This window comes from Eptatretus burgeri, chromosome 11 (assembly GCF_056783735.1).
Source record: "Eptatretus burgeri isolate ZD-2024b chromosome 11, Ebu_testis_v1, whole genome shotgun sequence".
Lineage (NCBI taxonomy): Eukaryota > Metazoa > Chordata > Myxini > Myxiniformes > Myxinidae > Eptatretus > Eptatretus burgeri.
The window spans coordinates 94451770-94476109 of record NC_140971.1 but is presented as its reverse complement, the minus strand read 5'-3'; the positions used below and the strand labels follow the sequence as shown (position 1 = coordinate 94476109).

At 44.4% G+C, this 24340-nt stretch overlaps 1 protein-coding gene across 2 annotated transcripts in view; it reads right to left on the bottom strand.

Moving 5' to 3' along the window:
- MBTPS1 (membrane bound transcription factor peptidase, site 1) overlaps nucleotides 1-24340 on the bottom strand; it is a 189619-nt gene that overhangs the window by 46920 nt on the left and 118359 nt on the right. For both annotated transcript variants that reach the window (XM_085847449.1, XM_085847450.1), the window contains exons 8-10: nucleotides 22384-22451; nucleotides 10483-10585; nucleotides 5031-5182 (exon numbers count right to left, since the gene is read on the bottom strand). In XM_085847449.1, the coding sequence (XP_085703575.1) occupies nucleotides 5031-5182; nucleotides 10483-10585; nucleotides 22384-22451 (323 nt within the window). The remainder of the gene's footprint in view (nucleotides 1-5030; nucleotides 5183-10482; nucleotides 10586-22383; nucleotides 22452-24340) is intronic.

Here is a 24340-nt window from a genome sequence, read left to right as displayed (position 1 = left end):
GTCCAAAACTTTTTGAAATATCCTGCACACAAATAAAGAGACAAATAGAGAGAGACAGACAGACAGACAGACAGGGGTGAAAACATAACCTCCTTCCACCTTCGGTGGCAGAGGTAAAGATGGTCTCAAGTTCCACCCAGAGTGACCCAATATCAAATTGAGGCAGGTTTTTATTTTTATAATTTTTTTCATTTGGACTTCTGTGACCCTAATTCCCGACGACCTGGGGTATGAATTGGGGTTAAATCGAAAACAACTTTCCATATTCCATGCGTCCCCCATTGTTGATTGCACACACAAAAAGTTTCATTAAAAATGTTTCACAATGTGCTCGTAATTGCATTTTTTTGTTATTTGATCCAGGGCCGGGCCAAAACGATACTGCTCTTGCACCTTGTTGCCATGTGGTGATCATAACTGCCAATTTGGTGAATTTCTACACAATCGCTTAGGAGATTGTCCGTCTGTCGTGCAGGCAGACAGACAGACAGTTGATTACAATATCGCCCTTTTTTTTGTTTTTCTTCCAAAAAGCATGGGGGATAAACACGAGGAGAACCAACAACCCCAAAAAAGCCATTGGGATGTAAGAGGTCTCTCCTGTGAGGGAAACTCAAGCCTCTCTTGAATGCCATGCCTCGAGGAAAGGGAGTCTAGTTCGGTTTGGAGTCAAGGCCACAATGCAAACATCATTTCAAAGAGGCTCATGGCCTGTGTTTCGGGTGCCTTGTGATGGCAGATCTTTCTTGATGCTCATCGATCCAGATGCCCAGAGACCTCCCCGTCTCCCGAATGTATTACCTCACACATCACAACGACAGTACGAGGAATCATGAATGTCCACCAAATGCTAAAATGATGGGATAGCAGGCTCAAAAGATCCTCCAAAGGATGTTTATACTCACAGTTGCAACGGAGGAAACTGCGAAGTACCAGTAACACAATTTACATTCGGTCAGGAATTTAACTTGGACGAGATGGCTCAAAGACAAGTACAGTACACGACCTCTGAGCTAATATTCTGCCAGCCTTCAATAAATTCAACATTAAAGAACATTTAAATGGATGCATCATTTTTCATATTCTTTAACACTCCCAACTTTATGAACCATTTAACAACCATTTATCCACAATGTGTCAACAAAATTTCTCCATTTACTCACAAGCACGATGAAGCAAAACTGATCAAAGCGCGCACGCACGCACGCACGCACGCACGCACGCACGCACGCACGCACGCACGCACGCACGCACGCACACACACACACACACACACACACACACACACACACACACACACACACACACACACACACACACACACACACACACACACACACACACACACACACACACACGGTGGCCCTCGAAGCCTTTAGACAAGGATACAATTTCTTGGCATCTTCAATAATGGCAAAGTGAAATAAAATGAATGAATAAATAAAAAGGCTCTTCGAACGACCTTCCCTGCCCATTTAACCAAATATATCATCGTACAATTACATATGCATTCGAAAGTGTTGACAAATTCGTCAAAGTGTCGCTAATAAGGGTCAAAGGAACCTCAAGCTTGTGTGTGACTAAACTGTAATGTGAACCAATTATTTACTCTCTGTGCACTGCCATGACTGTGTTTGTCCAACAAACTAGGGGCCTTTAATAATATCAAACAGTTTACACACAAAGTCCTTGATGACTGACGCACGCACACACTATTTATGTTTATCATTATATTGTGAACAGATGTAAACACGTACACAAACAGAGAATTACCTTATTTGTAACTTGAAACACCCACTCTCTCTGGGAGGTTGGAGGGGGGGGGGCAATATATATTTCATGCCATGGCTGGTAATCCCCCCCTTTCTTCAGCAGGGGTCAGTAAACCATTTGCAATGTGCCACATTTACAGGTGAAAATTGTAAGTAGTCTCCACACCCTTGTGGGGAAGGGGTGTGGGATTATTTGTGCCCTTGACCTGACGATGATGAGTAGCCCCAGCACGGACGCAAAATATGGAGATCGGCCGAGCCATTTTCAGTTCGATAAGACTCAGACTCACGCATGCACGCACGTGCGCGCACACGCACGCGCACACACGTTCTCATGGAATCAGACAACTATCCTTGGCACAGGATCATCATCATCATCATCACGATGTGAGATTATCGAGGCCTGGTTCTCTTGTGAAAACTCCATCAACCGACACATCGACTTGCATCCCACATACAAAGCATTACGCCATCGATTACAACATCAACACAAACAACAGCATCATTCAAATTGAAAGGAAGCCTTGTGATTGGCTTGGACTTGGACCAATCCATGACGCGAACCGTCCTCAATGGAACTGAACGGTGTTATCACCACAGCACTCTCAATGCCTTTGCTGAAGAGAACGAGCTTGTTCTCGAAAAGTCAGGCATTATATAAAGAATTTAAACTTTAATTATTTCATTGATTCAGTGTGCTACTTTCATATTGTTGTGGGCCTTGGGTCGGTGGCGAGAACGACCGTGAGGTGGAGAAGTTTACGCCGTCTCCCACCAGATTCCCCGGAATTTTTAGGCCGTCGCTCCGGACAACTCCAAAGCCGGCGGGTCGATTAATCGACTGTGAAACGCCAATATCTCGACCACGTGGCGTAGGGCTAATTGTCCAGATCCGATATACTTAAGTAACCACGCAGTCTTGGCTACCGGGGATTCACTCCCTCGGAATGTCTGGCCGAACAGGATCACTCTACCAGCTAGGGTAGAGCATCAACTTCCACCGACCAACTCCGGCTCGGATGCAGTCGAGTGGGCCTGCCCAGGACGTTCCGGCTACGATTAACGGATTATCGGGGATGAAACCCCATCTGAACTCAGACCCGGACCATGGTGGACCAAATAAAGAAAGGACGGAAACGAGCTGGGAACATTTCTAATAATTTATTTACAGTAAATAAAAGACAAGAGAAGTGAGACTTAAAGCAAATATTTGATGCAAGTATTTACAATGGCAAAAACACTTATGCAGTTCTACTTACAAGACGGGCCCCCAACACACTCAGACACACACACACAAATGAAAATAAAACCCAAGGTTCTTTTTTCGACCCTCTAGCCGATGAGTGAGACAAGGTGGGGGTCAGAGTTTGGCTTGTACCTGGTCGTCGGAGGGAGCGCATGCTCCACGATGCGGCACCTGACAAAGGTCGTTGGTCTGATCCCCAGTCGCACATGGGGGACTCCAGGCTCGTGGCGGAGTTCGGGTAGCGAATAATCAGGGTCTGCGGAGGGGGGTCGGAGTCGCTCTGTCCTTCCTTGTAGAGAGCCAGCAAAAACCCCTTCGTAACAGCAATGTAGACCTCCTGTGACCACTCCTTGTAATCGCCCCTCGTAACCACCCCTTCGTAACAGCAAAAACCTTTCACCCACAGAACTCTTCTTGCAATGACCTCTTCGCGCCAACGCCAACGACACTGACGACACACGACCTTCCGTCCACACCACTCCCGTTTTTCCACCACTCTTCTGGCGCTATATCTCCTCCCACACGGCACGGGGCCTTGGTGCGAGAATCATCTCGCTGTCCATACCTCATTGGCCTACAGCCGCACCCTTCTGAGGCGGAGCCGTGGCCCCTGCTCGGTAGCCCCAAATATTCCTCATGGCCACGTGGCCTCGCTCGCGCAGAGAGTAACAGGATCTGCCCTGAGGAAATCGTCATGCCACAGGAGTTAGTCTGTGGGGATGGAGGGTGATGGGCTGGTTGGGTCGCGCAGATGGGATGGTCGATGTATGGGATGTAGATGGCTGATGTAATAACCTAACTAAAGACGTCACAATGCACGTTTTCGAGTCTCCTACGAGACAAAAGGGAAAGGGACCTGTCTCACACGTACTTACCGATATAACTAACTTTGGGACCTGAATGTTGAGTGCTCATGGTTTCCAGATCCATAACAATATTAAAATATATATATATTATGGTTCTGCAAAACCGCATGCCTGTAAGGCAATGGCACCCAACGTACAGTGATTCCCAAACAGATATTTCTTTCGTCGAATTTCGAAAGTGAAATGTACAATCATGATAATTATGTTCAGATTCTCGTGTTTAAAACATCGGAAAACTTAAATGACAAACAGAGGATGAATATCTCAGAAATATAAACACAAGATCTTTTAGAAGTCTCCCCAAGATCAACTGAAGCATCGTAAAGGGAGGGATGAAAAGCATTCAGAATAGGTTGAAGTCATTTTCAAATGCCAACCGGATGTTCCTGTCCCCATTTGACGAATAAAATGAACTATTAGTACAAGGCAATTATTCATTTTGGTTGTTTTTCCTCAAAAACAAAAAAACCCCCAAAATAACACACACACACACACACACACACACACACACACACACACACACACACACACACACACACACACACACACACACACACACACACACACACACACACACACACACACACACACAAACACAAACACACACACACACACACTTTACTCAATACAACTCGATTTTTTTTTTTACCTCAACAACCGAAAGTGAATTGGGGGCGGGGGGGGGGGGTAAGATTTATGTTTTCACCCATTTGACTTTATCTCAAAGATTTCTCAAAACGGTATGGACGGATTCGGACTAAATTTGGTGGACAGGTTGGGTGTGTGACAAGGACGAAGCGATTCGATTTTGGTGAAACTCTCGATATGGATTGGAGAATTTTTAAAGTGATTCTTCACCATTGAGAGGTAGAACTAAAACAATACAAAGCTCAAAAAGTTGTGCACGAGTTGTGACAAAACTTAGTGGATGACTTGGGTCGGTGACAAGAACAAGCAGATTACATTTCGGTTCAGGTACGGATGCAGATCGGACCTATCAGTGGAATACAAAACAAACTGTTCAGCCTGGTGGAGGTATGCCGCTCCACCGAGTGTTGTTCAAGTGTTGGGAAATAAATATTTGGAGTTGCACAATTTGGATTCAAGTTCAGCGCAAAACGAAGCTTTGTCATGGCAGAGACCAACCTCAGGAGCAAGGTGACGGCACCGGCAACAACAGGTGAGGCAACGCTGGTGCCGGAGAGCGAACGACATCCGCCTTTAATGCCAGAGCCACGCACGCCGGAGCCGTACGTCACAACGTCGGGTTTCAGTCGCCCATAGCCACCAGGAAGCTCCTGATTAAAACACAAAAAGCAAACCGTGAGTTCGGCAGCACACCCATCTATTTATTTCCTTTTCTTTCTTTCCCAATATAAATAAACATTAAAAAATAAAAATAAAAACATTATATCAGGTGGCCTGAATCTTCAAAAGGCAACTACCATGAAGATTAATAAAACCACCTTGTGCAACCTGTAATCGACATTACAGTATTTACAAACCAAAATATGTGTGTGTGTGTTTTTATAGATGTATATGTATATGTATGTATATATATATATATATATATATATATATATATATATATATATATATATATATATATATATATATATATATATATATATATATATATATATATATATATATATATATATATATATGATCATGACACTGGAAGATGTTACTGAAAATGCATAAATTAAAGTAAAAACACAAAAACATGCTTTGAGAGAGAGAAAAAAAGCCAACCGAATTTCTTGGCGATGCACATGACCAACGTCATGGAAGGGAGGATGTTCTTTCTCCTTTCAATAAAATTTATTGAGGGCAATGAAAGGTAAATCGTTTTGCCACCTTGCAGGGAGGTCGTACATTGCTGAAGGTCGTAATGATATTCACGGTGTTGGAAAATACACAAAGGATGCAGTCAAAAATGACATCTCTCCTTGCAAGTTGCAACTGCTTCTTTCCATACTGTCTGCTTTATGGTCACAATACGTTGTTGTTGTTGTTGTTGTTGTTGTTGTTGTTGTTGTTGTTGTTGTTGTTGTTGTTGTTGTTGTTTTGTATGCAGTCTGTAGCTGCTAGTTTGATAATTTTCTGGAAGTGCAGCTGTGCCACTGATGCAGTCAAACTTTTATCAGTAAGCACTCATTTTACCGACCTCAGAAGGATGACAGGCTGAATCAACCCCACCTAGTGTTATTTCAACGGCACGAAAGGGGCTCAAACTCAAGACCAGAAGATCTCAAGCCAGGCACCTTAACCGTTCAGCCAATACCAGGCTAGGACCTTCCTGATTACTACGTAAATATTCCTTGACATTCTATCTTCAGCTTTGATCCGCACACCTCCCAACCTGGTGGCAGAATTCCATCCACCACAACCGGTGTTTCTCTGCCAACCACTCCCAACCCCTGGAATACCTCTGGCTCTGAACACCCCTTTATTATTACTAAAGCACGAGTCAAATTTGCTTTATGGCTAGGATACGGCGGCCATACCCCGCCCCTGAATTGACAGAAACGTGCGGCGGCCACAGAGTTTCTGAGGTGGCCTCAGGGTGGCCCTACGCCATATGGCTATCTTTTACAAGCCGTAGGGGTCTCCGTGTTATTAAAGCATGGAGTTATAACTTTTTCATTTCTAGGTTGGCCGTAGCAATTCGACAAGCCGTAGCCATGACGTAGATGTGTTCCACATCGACCGTACGTAGGGCATACGGTGGGCTTGCATTTTTCATGCGGCTGCCGTAGGCTCTTATCAATGAAAAATAAATTTTGCCAACCCCCAAACAATTACCAAAAAAATTATGTTCGCCTAAGGGCCCCCCTGCGGTCGCCTTGCGGGTACCTTGAGGCTACCTTGCGTCTGCCTTGAAAATTCTATGACAGCCGCAGGGACGCCATACGGTCACCGCGTGACATCAAATCAAAGACCGTACGGCACCCCCACGTTTTCGGTCTCCACAATTTCTAAATTCGCCGTGCGGCTACCTGAAAAATAAAAACATAAGTGACTGCTACATTGTATGACCGTGGAAATACTGCGGCCGCCCTATAATTGCTAGTGGCCGTACATTTTTTAGACCCTACGGCCACCGAGCCAAATGTGACTGAAGCATTACTCTTCCCCTGTGGCATACCCTCCTCCCCCCTCTTCAATTCCTTATTGCACTCGAGCTCTAACAACACCTGTTTGACAATGATTACACCCACTCTCTCTGACGCTCTCTCTTCAGTCCTATTTACAGCTTATAATGCCCATCGTTTAGGCCTTGGTCCAGGAAGGCTTATGGTGAAGCAGCAGCTTCAAAGCAAGTCTGTTTCTTGACTTAGAAAACAAACCTTAGTTAACTCCACAAAGCCTGCGATAAATGTGTCCACATTCAAAGCAAGCCAGAATGAAATGCTCTGCCCATCTGAATGCTGAACTTCACAACATGTCTCTCACTTCCAAGATCTGATGACAGTTGGTGAAGTCATTCTCTGGTGGACGCTCTCCTTTCATTCCCTCACTCTCTATCGATGGATAAATGACAGACTTTCTATTGACAAGGCAGAATGTTCGAACTTGGTATTTACTTTCAAACAAAGTATCGAGCCAATCTACCTTCCTGTCCCCTCTTTGTCCGTCCTCCTTCACTGCCACTTTGACAGCGAGTTATCCCACATGACTGACATCTATTCGGCTCGAGGCCCCGATACCATCGGTGCAATGCCTTCTCAAAACAGGCTTCCTCAAGTTGGCATTGTCCCTATTTGTCGTTTTCAGGAGGTTCTTTACTTCGAACTAAATCACACACGGTTGGAAGGTCGCAAACATCAGACTCATCCATAACAAGGGTGCAAGTCATAACAAGTCAGCCTGCTTCACATAACAAGCAAAGCAAATGAATCCAAAGTTTCTGGTGACATCACATAATTTCCTTTTTTTCAATTGTCTAATCACCGATCACCAGTTTGGTTTCCAGTGCAGCCAATAAACCCTGGATATGATGCTGCTCCTCTCACAAGAAACGATAGACACATAAAATCAAAAACAGGGGAAGGGGGTGCAGGGACGGCTCTGACCACATCGTATGCCTTTGACACCGTTTGGCACACAGGCCTGATTGCCAAGCTCCTTGCCAATGACATTCAAGGCCATCATGCCTGGCTGTTTACTTCCCCTATGTGCACAAAGTGCACCTCCCGATGATTCTTTATCAACTGCTCTCCCTGGGAAATTGGCATTCAACAAAGCAGTCTTTCACAAAGAGTAGGTGATTATCGCTCGCAAAATTCCTGTCCTAATGTGCAGGGACACTGCGTCAGAAGTGTGCAGGGATACAAACCCTAACAATCAGCGGGCAAAATTAGGAGCTAAATCCCAATCCAATATGCATTTGCCAATGACAACCACATCCTTTGTAAATGTATCCAAAGATCATTTTTGGTTTAATGAATTGTCCAACCCCTCATAGCTCAGTGCTCACCCTTTTTCAACAAGAAAAGGTCAGTCTGTACTTCAATGCAGTAAAACTCTTTTTCTGGGATGACATCCCAGCATTACATCCATCTCTCCTGAATTCGATGGAATGTACAGCTCTCAACATTGTTGGGATCTCCTATGATGAGGATGAAACACAAGATCCTTTGCTTTCCCATCACAGGCAGATTGGTGGTCTGTTTTTTTCTTTCTATTTTTAAAAAAACTGCCTCTCATCCAATATTACTCCTTCTGCTGTCTCAGTCTCAGTCTCCCCAGCAAATCCACGATGCAACAGCAGCAACTCGTTTCTTCAAGGAACCCTCTCCTGGTTCTTTTGCTTCTTCTCCTCCTCATCTTCCCTTTATAAGGAGGAGAGATCCAAAGACACCAAGCATTTGCCCTGCCTTGACCACACTACTCCTCCACCCCCCTCTGTCGTCAGCCAACTCTCACCACTCTCAAACCACCTTTATCTGACAGATATCCCTCCTCAACCACAGTCTACCCATTTTCCTCCTACCTTGCACCCTCAACCCATCCGCCCTACCATTCTCTCATCCCCCATCCACTACAAGTGTCCATTCCATCTCAGCCGTCACTTCACAAATCTCCCAGTCAAGCTCATCTGCACACCAATCTCCTTCCTCAGTTCATCCATTCTCCTTTTATCCACCTTCTTCAGCCCCGCAATCCTCCTGACCCAGTTGTTCTCGCAAACCTGCAGCCTCTGTCGTCGTCTCTCTGTCAGTGTCACCATATCCAGACTGTAAAAGGTAGGCCAGCGTTACACATGGCATAAGCACCTTACCTTTCAATTCCCTTGATATCTTTCTGTCTACCATTACTCCCTCCACCCTCCTCCATGCATTTGCACCCACCTGAATTCTCCTCTACACCTCTGCCTCAGACTTACCATCCCTAGTCACTGTTCCTCCTAGATACTCAAACCTATTTCCCTGTCTGATGTACATGATATTCATTTTTTTTTCCCTGCTGCCTGACACACATCACCTCAGTCTTCTCCATACTCATCCTTTGCCGATGTTGCTCAAATGCCTACTTCCACTCCCCCAGTACTTCTTCCATCTCCCGCCCACTCCCCACCACAACAGCCAGATTCTCCGCATACAACATCCTTACCATACTACCCTCGAGCTCATCTTCCTGCTTTCAAACTCCATCATCATGATAAACATGAGTGGGCTGAGAGCGTTTCCCAGTCTCAAACCGATGTTGATGCTGAACACCTCAGACATCCCAGGACCAACCAAAACTCTTCCCTTTGTTCCCTTGTACATCTTTCCACTAACCTGACTTCTGCTTCCAGCACTCCCATTCATCTGAGTGTCCAGCACTTCTGGTTAAACTTCCAAAATCCAGGATTAGCACTCATCCCTACTCTTTTGACTCCTCCTTTCTCGCATGTGTGGAACTGCCTTTCCGAGGTAGTTCAATCACACTCTTTACTCCAGGCTTCAAAGCAGGTGGTGCATGATTATCTCACATCATCCCCCATTCAATGACCTATATTTACACCATTATTATTCTTTCATATGCAGCCTGTGGCTGCTGTTTGCATCATTGCTGAGCGCGTGTGAGACTAAGCTGGTACTTATTTTGGTGACCTGGGAAGGATGATCGGTTGAGTCAACCCACCTGTTGTTATCTAATGGCATGACAGGGGCTCAAACTCAAGACCCGAAGATCTTAAGCCAGCCACCTTAACACCAGGATTATTTACACCATTAAACCAATCTCACTCAACCCTTTAACTTGGAGGTTGCGGTTTCCAGAACTGCACTCATGTCCATCGTTTACCTTGCTTTTTTGTGTTTTTTATATTTTTATTTTCTACTGAGCCTCAATTACATGACTCTACTTTCAGCAAGTTGCCCTTTAGCCAGTTACCTCGCTCTTTCACAAATCTAGATCTTGTATGTAAAATAACATCAATATATAATGGACCAAGTGGATGTATATAATGGACCAACAAATACATGAACTCCATCGAAGAGCCAAAGAAGACACACTTTATTCTCAGGAACAGAATGAGCTTGCAAATGATAGTGTTGTGTCAGCATGCAACATAGAGAAAAGGAGAAGAGGTGAAGAGGCTTACCCAAGTGGTCATGCCACGGGAAGAAAAGCGTGCAATGTTATCTTCAAAATCTATACCTCCAACACCAATGACATCCATCTGGTCAGCAGGGTTATTAAGCGTCCTGTAATCGATAACATGTAACATTATTGTCAATCAGGCCTTTGGGTATGTTAATATCACCTTTTCTTTTCAATCTTAACTGGTTGTGTAACCAATTATATGAGCTGCTCACAGATAAAAGACAGATGTGCAAAAATGTTTTTGCAACAAACACTACTTGCATTATTAGAAAGATAACGCACAGTGATGGTCTATTGGCAAGGACACCGAGCTGGGATTGCAAAATTTGTGGGTTCAAATACAGATGAAGGTAACAGTATTCAGGATGGAGAATCAAATTTTCAGGAAGTCAAGATGGTCTTGATGAAGAGTGGTGAAGCAGTCTGCATGAAGGCAAGTGTTGGTCTCCGTTCGTGGACAGTAAAAACAATGGAATCGACAGGCCGTTGATCGAGGTATGCCAACTGGCGTGGGGAACAAGCTGACGGTTTGAGCGTTAACCCATCATCCGATTAACGTTAACCATCAGATTTACCATCTTATAAACCTCTGTCATTGTATTTTGATTCATCAATCTTTCTTCCATTCTTTGTAAATAGTTATTTATAGTCTCTCTTCTTTCCCCTTTTTCATTCCTGGGTTTATTTTTTTTATCCCCCTCACCCCCTTTTTTTTTCCCCCTCGGTCCTCTCAATTTCTAACTCTCAACCCAAATGCTCCCTTTCATGAGGGGTCAAAATGAGTCATTCCCACCACACATGCACCCTGATCCCTGATGTGGCTCTGATGCATGAACCTTTGACCGACTCTTATTTTCAACCTTCACGACCATAATGTCTTCCTCTTTTACTCTGATGAAGGCTTAACACGGCAAAATGTCAGCTTCTCCTTGCTTCCCATGGCAGATAGTACTGTATACTTCGATCTACATTCTGTTGATTCAATCCATTAATCTCAGGAGAGCCGAGTCACCACTGGATTATCAAAAAAACACGAAGTTGACTCATTAACAACCTTCAGGGTGGTAATATCTACCTCACCTACCCGGTATGAGCAACATGCGATATTCGTCCACCGATTATGATATAATCGATTGCCTTCCATTAAGGGAGATTACTCTGAAGGCGGTAGCACATGACTATTGGTCTTACCCTTGCACAACCCAGTATTTTTGTTTTAAATTATTTCAAAGATTTTAAAACAGGTAAAGGGAATTTTTATGAGCAAGAGTGCATGTAAATTATTTTTTATTGCAAAGATTTTCACAAATCGATGAAGCTATTGCAAGAAGCAGTAGCACAGCAGAGGTGTGGGTGTGTGTGTGTTTTGAGGAAAAAACCAAAATAAATAATAATTGCCTTGTACTAATAGTTCATTTTTAGCTCGCCTGTTCGAAGAACAGAGAGCTATAGCGATACCCCTGATGTGAGCGTGAGAATGTTAAAGTTTTTGGTGCAAGTTATTTTTTCCTTTCTAATGTTTTTTTCTACCACACTATTTTTATATGCCCGATATATATATATATATATATATATATATATATATATATATATATATATATATATATATATATATATATATATACATATATATATGTACATAGATCTTCTTCCTCTTTCGGCTTGCTCCCGTTAGGTGTCGCCACAGCGGATCAACCGTCTCCATTTCGCTCTATCCTCCACATCTTCCATTGACACTCCAACCATCCGTATATCCGCCCTCACCGTATCCATGAACCTCTTCTTTTGCCTTCCTCTTCTCCTCCTGCCTGGCGGCTCCATCTTCAACATCCTTCTCCCGATATACTCCGCTTCCCTCCTGTGCACACGTCCAAACCATCTCAATCTCGCCTCTCTCACTTTGTCTCCAAACCGTCCTACCTGCGCTGTCCCTCTAATATACTCATTTCTTATCCTGTCCATCATAGTCACTCCCAACGAGAATCGCAGCATCTTTAACTCTGCCACCTCCAGCTCCGCATCCTGTCTTTTTGTCAGCGCCACCGCCTACAAACCATACAACATAGCTGGTCTCACTACCGTCTTATATACTTTCCCCTTCACTCTTGCAGCTACCCTTCTGTCACAAATCACTCCTGCAACTCTTCTCCACCCACTCCATCCTGCCTGCACTCTCTTTTTCACTTCTCTCCCACACTCTCCATTACTTTGGACAGTTGATCCCAAGTATTTAAACCCATCCACCTTCCCCACCTCAACTCCTTGCAACCGCACCATACCACCACCCTCCCTCTCATTTACGCAGATGTACTCTGTCTTACTCCGACTGACTATCATTCCCCTTCTCTCCAGTGCGTACCTCCACCTCTCAAGGCTCGCCTCAGCCTGCTCCCTACTCTCCCTACAGATCATGATGTCATCCGCGAACGTCATAGTCCATGGAGACTCCAGTCTGATCTCGTCCGTCAACCCGTCCATCACCATTGCAAACAGGAAAGGGCTCAGAGTCGATCCTTGGTGCAATCCCACTTTTACCTTAAACCGGTCCGTCATTCCTACCGCACACCTCACCGCTGTCACACTGTCCTCATACATATCTTGCACGTTCCTCACATACTTCTCCACCACTCCCGACTTCCTCATACAACGCCACAACTCCTCTCTTGGCACTCTATCATAAGCTTTCTCGAAATCCACAAACACACAATGTCACTCCTTCTGGCCTTCCCTATACTTCTCCATCAACATTCTCAAAGCAAACATCGCATCAGTGGTGCTCTTTCCTGGCATAAACCCATATTACTGCTCACAAATCGTCACCTCGACTCTCAACCGAGCTTCCACTACTCTTTCCCACAACTTCATGGTGTGGCTTAACAACTTTATCCCTCTGTACTTTCCACAGCTCTGCACATCACCCTTATTCTTGAAAATCGGAACCAGTACACTTAATCTCCACTCCTCCGGCATCCTCTCACTTTCCAAGACGTGTGTGTGTATGTATATATATATATATATATATATATATATATATATATATATATATATATATATATATATATATATATATATATATATATATATATATATATATATATATATATATATATCGGGGCGTATTATGTGATACCGGTCGTCCGTCCGTCTGTCTGTCTGTCTGTCCGTCCATCCGTTCCTGTCCACACTCTAACTCCAAAAGTTTTAAACCTTCACGTTTCATATTTGGTACATCGGTACAGACTGTGGAGACAGTGTCGCGACATACGTTCGTCATCTAAAGTGGTTGCCATGGCAACCAGGATAGTGTTTTCCATCCGTTCCTGTTTGTACTCGAACTCCCAAAGTTTTCAACTTTCACATTTCATATTTGGTACATAGGTACAGACTGTGGAGACGGTGTGTCGCGACATACGTTCGTCATCTAAAGTGATTGCCATGGCAACCAGGATGCCGTTTTCCATGTCATAGCACAATTCTGTATATACCTTCTTGTTCGGGCGTATATTGGGCTCACTTGCGCTCTTGTTACTGATTACAATATACAAATACATATATTGCTTTAAAATTATTTGGATCAGACTTCACTGCAATGCTTTATAAAAAATATTAATTATTAGACTCGTCTTTTAAAAACGATAAATGTATAAACAGGCGAGCATTGGGTGGCTCTGACACCAACTCTCTGGTATTACGTCAAATGGGGACAGGAACATCCCGATGGCATTTGAAAATGACCTCGACCTATTCTGAATGCTTTTCATCCCTCCCTTTACTATGCTTCAGTTGATCTTGGGGAGACTTCTGAAAGATCTTGTGTTTATATTCCTGAGATATTCATCCTCTGTCTGTCACATAGGGTTTCCGATGTTTTAAATACGATACCATCTGAACATAATTATCATGATTCCACATTTCACTTTCATTGGAATTCATCAGATATCACTTCCTCTATCAAAACTTACAACATGAGATCGAATGCTACAGAATTGATCCGAGTACAAAATGAAAGAAAACCTAAATAAATAAAAAGTATCCATCAATGTGCTCCTATTTTTTTTAAGAAATAAAATCTCAAGTGCATTTGTTTCACTTTCAAATAATTTGCCTGAGAATTCATCGGGTTTTCATGAAGGACACCGTGGGAACTTCAACGTCAAGCTAATGTTTTAGACACCCGACTTGATGTACACCTGAGCGACGGCACACACGTCGACGAATCACCCTCCCTGTGAAACTCCAGGATGGCAGTATATATCTCGGTCGAGATTCATACCCAGGTGAGTCGGCTTTGAGGCGAGCATGCGTACCTCTCGGATATCCTGCCAACCCTCTAGTATGTAAACAATATATGTATATTCTCTATCTCATGCCAATACGGCACTTTCAAAATGCTGTATTCCGCCCCAGAATGCTCGGCACACATGTGCAGAAACCCCACAACATCACAAACTGGTCCAACACGTGGAACATGTCTTTCAATCCAGACAAATCTCACACTCTCACTATGTCTCTTCGAAAGGACCGTTTACAAAACCCCCCCATCCACTTTCTCAACAATCCTCTGGAAGAAGTCTTTTCTTTCAAGCTTCTGGGTCTCACTATCTGCCATGACCTTTCCTGGGAAAGTCACATTTCCAACCTTGCCTCAAAAGCCAGTCGCCGACTGGGAATCCTCCGTCGTGCTAAGTCCTTCCTCGGCCCTCTTGAGCTCCTGACCACTTACAAAGCTTTTGTCCGTAGCCTGATGGAGTACTGCTCTCCCCTCTGGGCTGGTGCTCCTGCCTCCCACCTTTCTCGACTTCACGCTGTCGAAACCAGGGCTTTTAAGATCATTGGCATCTCCCGCAATGAAGCTGAGTCTTTGGGCCTCTCACTCAATCACCGCAGGTTGGTCGGTGGTCTTTCTGTCTTCTACCGACTCCTCTCCAGCCTTGCCCCCTGCTCTCTCTGTGATTTGTCCCAACCACATTTCCACAGGTCGCTCAAGGTCCGCCAACAACCCCTTCTGGTAAAACTACCAAAATCACGAATCACTGCTCATCTTCACTCTTTCATTCCTCTTTTTTCCCGCCTTTGGAATAAACTTCCTCACTCTATTCTTTCCCATTCTTCCCTCCAGGCTTTCAAAACAGCTGTTCACCACCACCTCTTATCTTCCCCCATCCAAATCCTCGATCTTTTCTACCCCCGATAATCCACCCAAGCCCACTTCCTTCAATTCTCCTGCTTTCCTTCCTGAAAGTCCCTTTAATGTCCATCTTCCCCTCGCCATGTTCCCCGTCCCATCCCCATCCCTCTCCCTTCCACAGTTCACCTGTGTCTGTTCCCCAATGTTTTGTCCCTTCCACTCCCGCCCCTCTTGTCTCATGCCTCCTTGCTGTGAGTTGTGTGTTAGCTCTCATACGAGCCTCGACCAAGGTATACAAAAAAAAAAAAAAAAAAAAAAAAACCCCAGGAAACGTCGGCATTCAGGGCATCATAAAGTACGTCATATGTCCGGGATAAAGATTGCCACCTGAAATGGCTCACAAAGCTTCTGAAATAAGCTGAAAGTACTTGGAAAAGTACCTGAGAGAAAGGGCTGTGCCTCTGCACAACGAAAGACTTTGAGAACTTTCTCAGCTCGACAAACGGGCACCTGCTCGTACTGCAAACAAACTCCCGACCATGTGGGTCGGTGGAAGCCCGAGTGGAAACCCTGATGGATCGCTACCATTGAATGGACTGTTTATCTGGATTAGTAGAATCAAAATATCATCCGTATCACCTAACCCAAAAAAATTGCAACAAAACGTTTTATTGTTTTAAATGTTTTAATAAGTCATGCTGCGTGCCAGAAAAAAAAGTCTCGGGTCATCTGACCCCGGTAAAGGGATTAATTTGCATATTTTCAAGATGGCCACCAGTGAAAATTTCAATGTACTACAAACTTTTTTATGGTTGATTTTCGACCCTATAAATGTATTAGCAACATATAGGAACATGGGGTTTCTGAATCAAATGAACATAGTTTCTCCCACCTATGACTTACTATGACGTAACAATGACGTTTATGACGTCAGAGCGAAAACCGAAAGACAGCCCCCTTTCTTTGGATGAAAGAGCACAGACAAAAAGCCCCACCAAGAAGATCACAAGGTGATTATGAATAACTGTTTTGGCCTCCCATATTCACTTGTACGGTGCTGCCATCTGTGACTTTCAACTAAAACAATAGAATTTCTGGAACTGCTGATATTCACCTTTTCAATGTCCTTCAAAAGCATTGTCATGATGATAATGAATTACAACCTAGCAAGACTACAAAGACCAGGTAGGGATTAACACAAAACACGAATAATTTCAACATGTAGATCATGTGGAAGTAATTGGAAACCACATGTGGCCACGCCCTTGAGCAGTAGGGCAGCCAATTGTAGAAAAATTCACCACATGTTTTTAAAATGAGTGCACCATGGGGGAGGGGGTCATCCATTTAGTACGTATGCACAATTTCCCAACTTTTCAGACCCCTTGCCCCCTTGTACGCATGCATACGCTATGTTATTTGTAGGTGTGTTATTTGTTATTTGTAGGTGCCAGTAAACATCAAAAGATGGCCTCTATTGGGCAATCCATTATTCAAGCCGTCCGACCCAGGGCAGTTGTTGCACCACTGCAAATAGGACTAGCTGCTCAACTTCACCACCTCTACCGTTCCAGGCTCCTAGTTGATACTCTCTTTGCGATGGGATTTAGCTCATCCTACAGTGAAGTTCAGAGATTTCAGAAAAACGCAGCTGAGTTGGTAGCTCCAGATATACTGGGTGAAGGCTCGTTCGGGATGGTTCTATTTGCAGCAGACAATGTTGACCATAACATACTGACGCTGGACGGGAAAGACACTTTCCATGGAATGGGACTGATTGCAGCAGTGACACCAGGAAGGCATACCAGCCATGTAGTTCCAAGGAAGAGGGTCTCTGTCTTACATGTGGCAGAACTTTCCAGAGTGGACATCATTGATTATCGCTTCTCCAACTATGCCCGCAAACATGTCACATTTCAAACACTTCCGGAAATGCATTGCAGTACACTGGCTGTCGACATTTTCTGGGAGCTGTCCTTGTGCTTCCATCAGACAACACCAAGTTGGCAAGGGATGATGCACCTTATCCATCGTGACGAACCGTACCCTGGAAAGTCCTCCGTCACCTTCCTCCCTATGATAGACATGTACCCTGGTGACCATACGTGCATCATATCTACGCTCAGCAACATCTGTGATCTTGCAGACAGACACAGCATCTCCCCGGTCATAACATTTGACCAGCCCCTATTTTGGAAGGCATCGGAGATTATCTATAATGCACCACAGGGAAGCCCTCTCAAAGGCATCATCTTGATGCTTGGTACCTTTCATACGTTTATGAACGTACTTGGAGCCATAGGTACACTGATGCAGGGCTCGGGACTGAAAGACATTCTTGAAACGGTCTACGGTGAAAATGCAGTGAAACAAATGTTGAATGGGAAATCGGTACAAAGGGCATTCCGTGGACATATGTCAGTAAAGAAATGTCTTTATGTCATGATTGTGTCTGAGCTGATGAGCAGTGATCTGGAATTTGATACCCAAGTGCGACAGTTCGAGGACATGTATCTAACGGTCATAGCGAGGGAGACGACCATGGAATCCCTCAAATCTTCTGACATAAAGCTGAAATTGGAACAGGCGCTGAAGGACAAAGAAGACGAGTTGTCATCTCGGTCCCGGACAAGTAAGCTTTGGCTATCATATACCAGCATGGTAAAAACTAGCAGAAAGCTGATCATGGCTGATCGTGTAGGTTCCTGGCAAAACTCACCTCGGCGCCGTGACTGAATGTCTGCCGATATTCGCTGCCGCAGAACACTTTAACTATCTGAAATCGGCTCACCTCCACTTGCAGAACATGCAACAACTGGAGACAAGCAATCCGGCAGTATATAGCAAGTACCAGGATGGCTACCATGTGGTTGGCCGGAGTGATCAGTTCTGGGCTGGACTTGGGTCCGATCTTGTTATCGAACAGACACTTATGCGATCACTCAAGTCGATTGGTGGGTTGACCAGGGACAGTGGCATGACGGAGGAGCAACGTGCCCTGTGGACACTGTCGTCCCCCGTATGTTCGGAATATAATGTAGCCATGCAAGAATTCAATGATTGCACTTACACGTCGAGTGAACAGCACAAGGAGGCCACCAAGTCCAGGATGGAGAGGGACCAGTTAGATCTAGCAAAAATCCAAGAAAAACTTCAGTCATGCAATCCGTTCTCTGATGATCCAGCCTTGAGAAATGTTGTCACTGGTGTTGTAGCCAAGGATGAAGTGAATGTCAACAACTTGCAGGTAGTGGGGAAATAAGTTGCTGAAAAGCTGACTGGACAACCAGTTTTCACCGACACATGCAAAAGGAAGGACAAAGCGAAAACTCTGGGAGATTCATCTGCTGTCCAGGTTACTGGCGACTGAACTATAGACCCTGCTCTTCTGTTTCAGAGGCTACTTGTCATTTCTCGGGCAGGGAACCTCTCATTGGAGGACGTTCTTGAATATGAATAGTCTCCATTTCCCCCAGCTCTCTTTGAGGCGAAGCACATATTCAGGAAAGCGGACAAGCCACAGCTTGCGAGAGCAACAGATGAATATATATTGATGAAGTTCATCCAATATGAATATATATTTTGCATGTATGCAAAAGGTTTGTCTACCGAGGATGAGTCGGACGATGTACCCAAGACGGACCACTATGTGTTGGATGGTAGCTCACTGATGCATCGCGTTAAGTGGACGAAAGGGAGCACATACAGATCTATAGCTAACGGCTATGCTGACTTCGTACTCCGCAATTACGGGAAAGCAACTGTTGTCTTAGACGGTTATTCGGATGAACCATCTATCAAGGACAGCACACACCAGCATCGTCAAAAGAAACATCATCCCAAAGTCAACTTCACAGAAGACACCATGTTCATGGGGAAAAAAGATAAGTTCTTATCGCATGGTTCCAACAAGCAGGAACTGATAAACATCATTAGCCAAAGGCTAAAGGAAAAGGGGTGCACTGTGATAAACGCAACAGGTGATGCAGACTACGACATCGTGCAAGCAGCAGTACGAGCTTCCCAGCTACAATCAACAACACTGATAGGTGAAGATACGGACTTACTTATTCTGCTGCTTCACCATTTTGCTGAAGGTGGCAACCGGGACTTGTACTTCCGATCTGACAAGATGCAGGACCAAAGCAGAATGTATCACATAAACAGACTGAAGAGCCTCTTAGGATCCCAGGCATCTACCATGATGCTGTTCGTACATGCCTTTGCTGGATGTGATACGACTTCGCGCATATTTGGGGTTGGCAAGAAATCTCTCTTCCAGAAAGTCATGAAAGGTGATACTGGTTTGACGTCATGTGCCCAAGCATTTCCTACACCAGGTCAAAGCACAGATGCAATTGTAGAGATTGGGTACAAGGCAATGGTCCAGGTGTTTGGTGGAAAGGGAACAGATACTCTCACTTCGTTGCACCACAGCATCTTGACAAAGAAAGTGGTATCGGCTGTGTCGTTTGTTACCCCAAAGCATCTGCCGCCAACTGAAGCGGCCACTAAGCACCATTCACTCTGCACGTATTTCCAGATCATGACATGGATGGGAGAAGAGGCAGATTTGGAAGCAACAGAATGGGGGTGGAAAACAGAGGAGAATCGGTTAATCCCAGTAATGAATGAAATGAATGCCGCACCAGACTCTTTGCTTAAGGTCGTTCACTGCAACTGCACTACCGGGTGCAGTACTCAACGTTGCACATGCAGAACCTACGGTCTACCATGCACATCAGCTTGTGGACAGTGCCAAGTGCAGTCATGTAGCAACCCTTTCAATCAAATGTTGGGGGATGAGAATGAGAATGATGACAATGACAATGCTGAGATGATCTTGGGCGACAATGGGCGTGGCTTATGGTAAGGCTGTGTGGCATACATATAGATTTATTTTGGATTAATGACATCCTATCTATGTAATTATAGGAAAGGGACAGCTTAACTAGTTCAAGGAGTTAAATGATAGCATCACATGTCATTACATATTATAAAACAACAGATTTTCTATGGCATACTCATTTATCTTTTAACCATGACGTCATATACGTCATAGGCGGATGGAACTATGTTTATTTGATTCAGAAACCCCATGTTAATATCTGTTGCCAATGCATTTATAGGGTCTAAAATCAACCATAAAAAAGTTTGTAGTACATTGAAATTTTCATTGGCGGCCATCTTGAAAATATGCAATTTAACCCCTTTACCGGGGTCAGATTACCCGAGACTTTTTTTTCAGGAATTCACCAAGACCTGTTAAAGTATTTAAAACAATAAAACGTCTTATTTCAATTTTTGGGGGGTTCAACCATATATTGATTGACTCGACTAGATTAGTTGCTTCTGAACACCGAAGGGAAGAACATATCTGGGGCTTTTGAATGTACAGGGTAAGTTAAAAATGATATTTACTATTAATCATGTTGGGAGGGTGGGGGAGCTACAAGAGCTATTTTCATTTCCTGCAAAGCCCCCGATTTAGACACAACTTGTATTAGCTTTATTTTCCCTTTAGCGCTAGAATCAAATCCAAACTGCACGACTAAGAAAGCATGAGGATCTGAGCAAAAACGACGAATCTTGGGAAACTTCTTTGGAGGCATCCTGGGAAGCATTCACGATAAAAGTGAAAAACATCAGCAGTTTCATGTTTCTCCTCCACCGCATTACCCCTTCAAGCTCTGCAAACCATCTTCAAAGTTGGTAAGTGTGAGGACAGAATGGATATCGAGTTTCGAGTTTCATCAGAATATTTAAACCTTGGACATAAAACAGAGCTTGCTTGTTTGCTTGCTTGAAGGAAGCTCCGCCCCTCCAAGCAAGAGCGTGAAGGAAGCTCCGCCCCTCCAAGCAAGAGCGTGAAGGAAGCTCCGCCCCTCCAAGCAAGAGCGTGAAGGAAGCTCCGCCCCTCCAAGCAAGAGCGTGAAGGAAGCTCCGCCCCTCCAAGCAAGAGCGTGAAGGAAGCTCCGCCCCTCCAAGCAAGAGCGTGAAGGAAGCTCCGCCCCTCCAACCAACAGCGTGAAGGGAGCTCCGCCCCTCCAAGCAAGAGCGTGAAGGGAGCTCCGCCCCTCCAAGCAAGAGCGTGAAGGGAGCTCCCCTCCAAGCAAGAGCGTGAAGGAAGCTCCGCCCCTCCAAGCAAGAGCGTGAAGGAAGCTCCGCCCCTCCAAGCAAGAGCGTGAAGGAAGCTCCGCCCCTCCAAGCAAGAGCGTGAAGGAAGCTCCGCCCCTCCAAGCAAGAGCGTGAAGGAAGCTCCGCCCCTCCAAGCAAGAGCGTGAAGGAAGCTCCGCCCCTCCAAGCAAGAGCGTGAAGGAAGCTCCGCCCCTCCAAGCAAGAGCGTGAAGGAAGCTACGCCCCTCTCAGCAAGAGTGCGAAGGAAGCTACGCCCCTCTCAGCAAGAGCGCGAAGGAAGCTACGCCCCTCTCAGCAAGAGTGCATGGGACGGGAACAAATTTCAGGCAAACGTGCACGTGCGGTCAAAGGTCTGCACTCTCCTCCTCAAGATGTATGTCTATGATGTGCATCGTAAAACATGGTTTATTAAAATTTTCACAAATACAATACAATGTTTACCTTCAGCAAAGAAGTTGAACATCACTTGAAATTCATATTCTATACCCACCAGTTGGGTAAGTAAACAGCTCGTGTGCAATGAAACTCAGTGGAACACAGTATGGTTTGTGCCAGTACAGCAAATCCATGATTCTTTCCTGCTGTGTTCCTCTTTCAGTACCAAAAGTACAGGTATGTTCTGTAAAAACTTACCCATATAGGGGACCATCATTGCCAATGGCTGAAATCATGATGACTTTGTTCGCTGTGAGTTCCCAAACCTGCAGCGAGAAACACAAAACATAAGGAAGGCACAATACAGTAATGATATGAAGAAAATAAGAAAAATAAAAAATAAAAATACAAGAAAATCGTTTGGGGCGGGATTGATCAAAGTCATCGAAATAACTCTTGATCATCTTCACATCAGTGACACTAAGCACACAATGCTTCCTCCTCAAAAACAACAGGAGACATATCTTCGAAGTAGAAATAATATACAAAATCCATGGTGAAGTTTTTACAGCCAATTGTGAACTCGCGAAAGCAAGACATGACTGCCTCAAAACAAGTTAACGGGAAATTCAAAGAAGTTGCATTTGCCACGTCATCGTGAGTGTTCTTTTCCACACAGAAACATGTGAAGTGGGAAATTTGACAACCCATCCATTAGACCATATTGTGTAGTGTTGGTGCTGCCTAAGCAGTCTCCTGGGCCATTGGGGACAATCCCGGACAGGTCGCCACTCCGACACAGGATACTCGAATGGCTCAATCATCCCAGCAAGCTGGCACTAGTTTTGCTGACTTCAGAAGGATGACAGGCCGAGTCAACCCCACCTGGTATTAATTCAACAGCCAAGCGGGATTTGAACTCAGGACCCGAGGATCCCAATCCCATCACCCTTACCATTAAGCCACCACCAGGCATAAATTCGATAATGGTTACAGACGTATTAATTCTCAGCTTTTGAAATTCAGAGTTTCCTTTACCTCAAATACACTTTGAGAGCACTAGGGGTACAGGTAGAGGTGTGAAAGGGTAAGATAAGGACGCAGCAAGCATCGGTGGGGCAGAAGGTACGAAAGATCACGAGTGGCGGTGGAATGATGGCAAACTACCACCTTAAAGCAAGAGGAGAAAATAGTGTGATCAAACCATAGACTCCTATAGAGAAGGACTGGAACCTCATGATCTCAGGGTTTGTAACTTGAGTCTGAAGGATTAACTTGAGTCAGGGGCTAAAATGACTTCTAGAAGGGCTCAAGACACGATCTCGGGATCCATGTAGGGGTTTTTGAGGACCGCGAGTTCAATAGTGTCATTTTCAACACCACCTGAGGTCATCTTCAAGGTCAAAAGGTCATATTTCAAGGTCAAATTACTGAATTTTGGTATTTTGTGCCGGTTTTTGTGTAACTCATAGAGGAAAACTTTTCTAAAGTCTATGACAAAACATGACATTTTGCACCTACTGCACCTACTTGCTGATTTCTATCATCATTAACTAATGTATGTTTTGTTTGTTTCTCTTTCAGAAACTGTCCAACTGGTGATCTCACAGGATCTTTGTGTTGTTTCCTGCTTTGGTGACAATATGCCATGTCGTTGCAGCTGCTTTGGTTGTAGAGGAAACTATGATGGGATGCCTCATGTAAAGGTCATATCCTTCCCAAAAGATCCTGAGGAGAGGGAGAGATGGATATTGGCAATGCCAAATGAGAAAGAAAGCTTGAGGTGCTTAAAGGAGATATATATTTGTGAGACATATTTCAATTGTGATTGGGTGTCAGTTAGGGGTGGCAAACGACCCAAAGAACCCCCATCAATATTTCCTGGAGTACCGAAATCAGCTTTGAAGCAGGTGACCTCAGCCCCACGCCCAACATCATCTTTTACGTCAGAATCAAGAGCTAAGAAGACGCAGGCAGCTGATGAGGCTGCAGACAATATCCAAGATTTCGACCACTTCTGTGCTAAAATCAGCTCCTATTTTCCTGGCTTTAACATCATAAAAGACCAGGAAAATCTTTACCTATCAAGAACTGATGCAACTGGACAAACTGTCAAGCAGTTCTTTCATTTCCAACAAGTTCATTCACCTTTTGGATTTCTATTCTTGAATAAAGTTGAGAAAGATGGCATTGAGGTGCCCAAAAGACTTTTTCC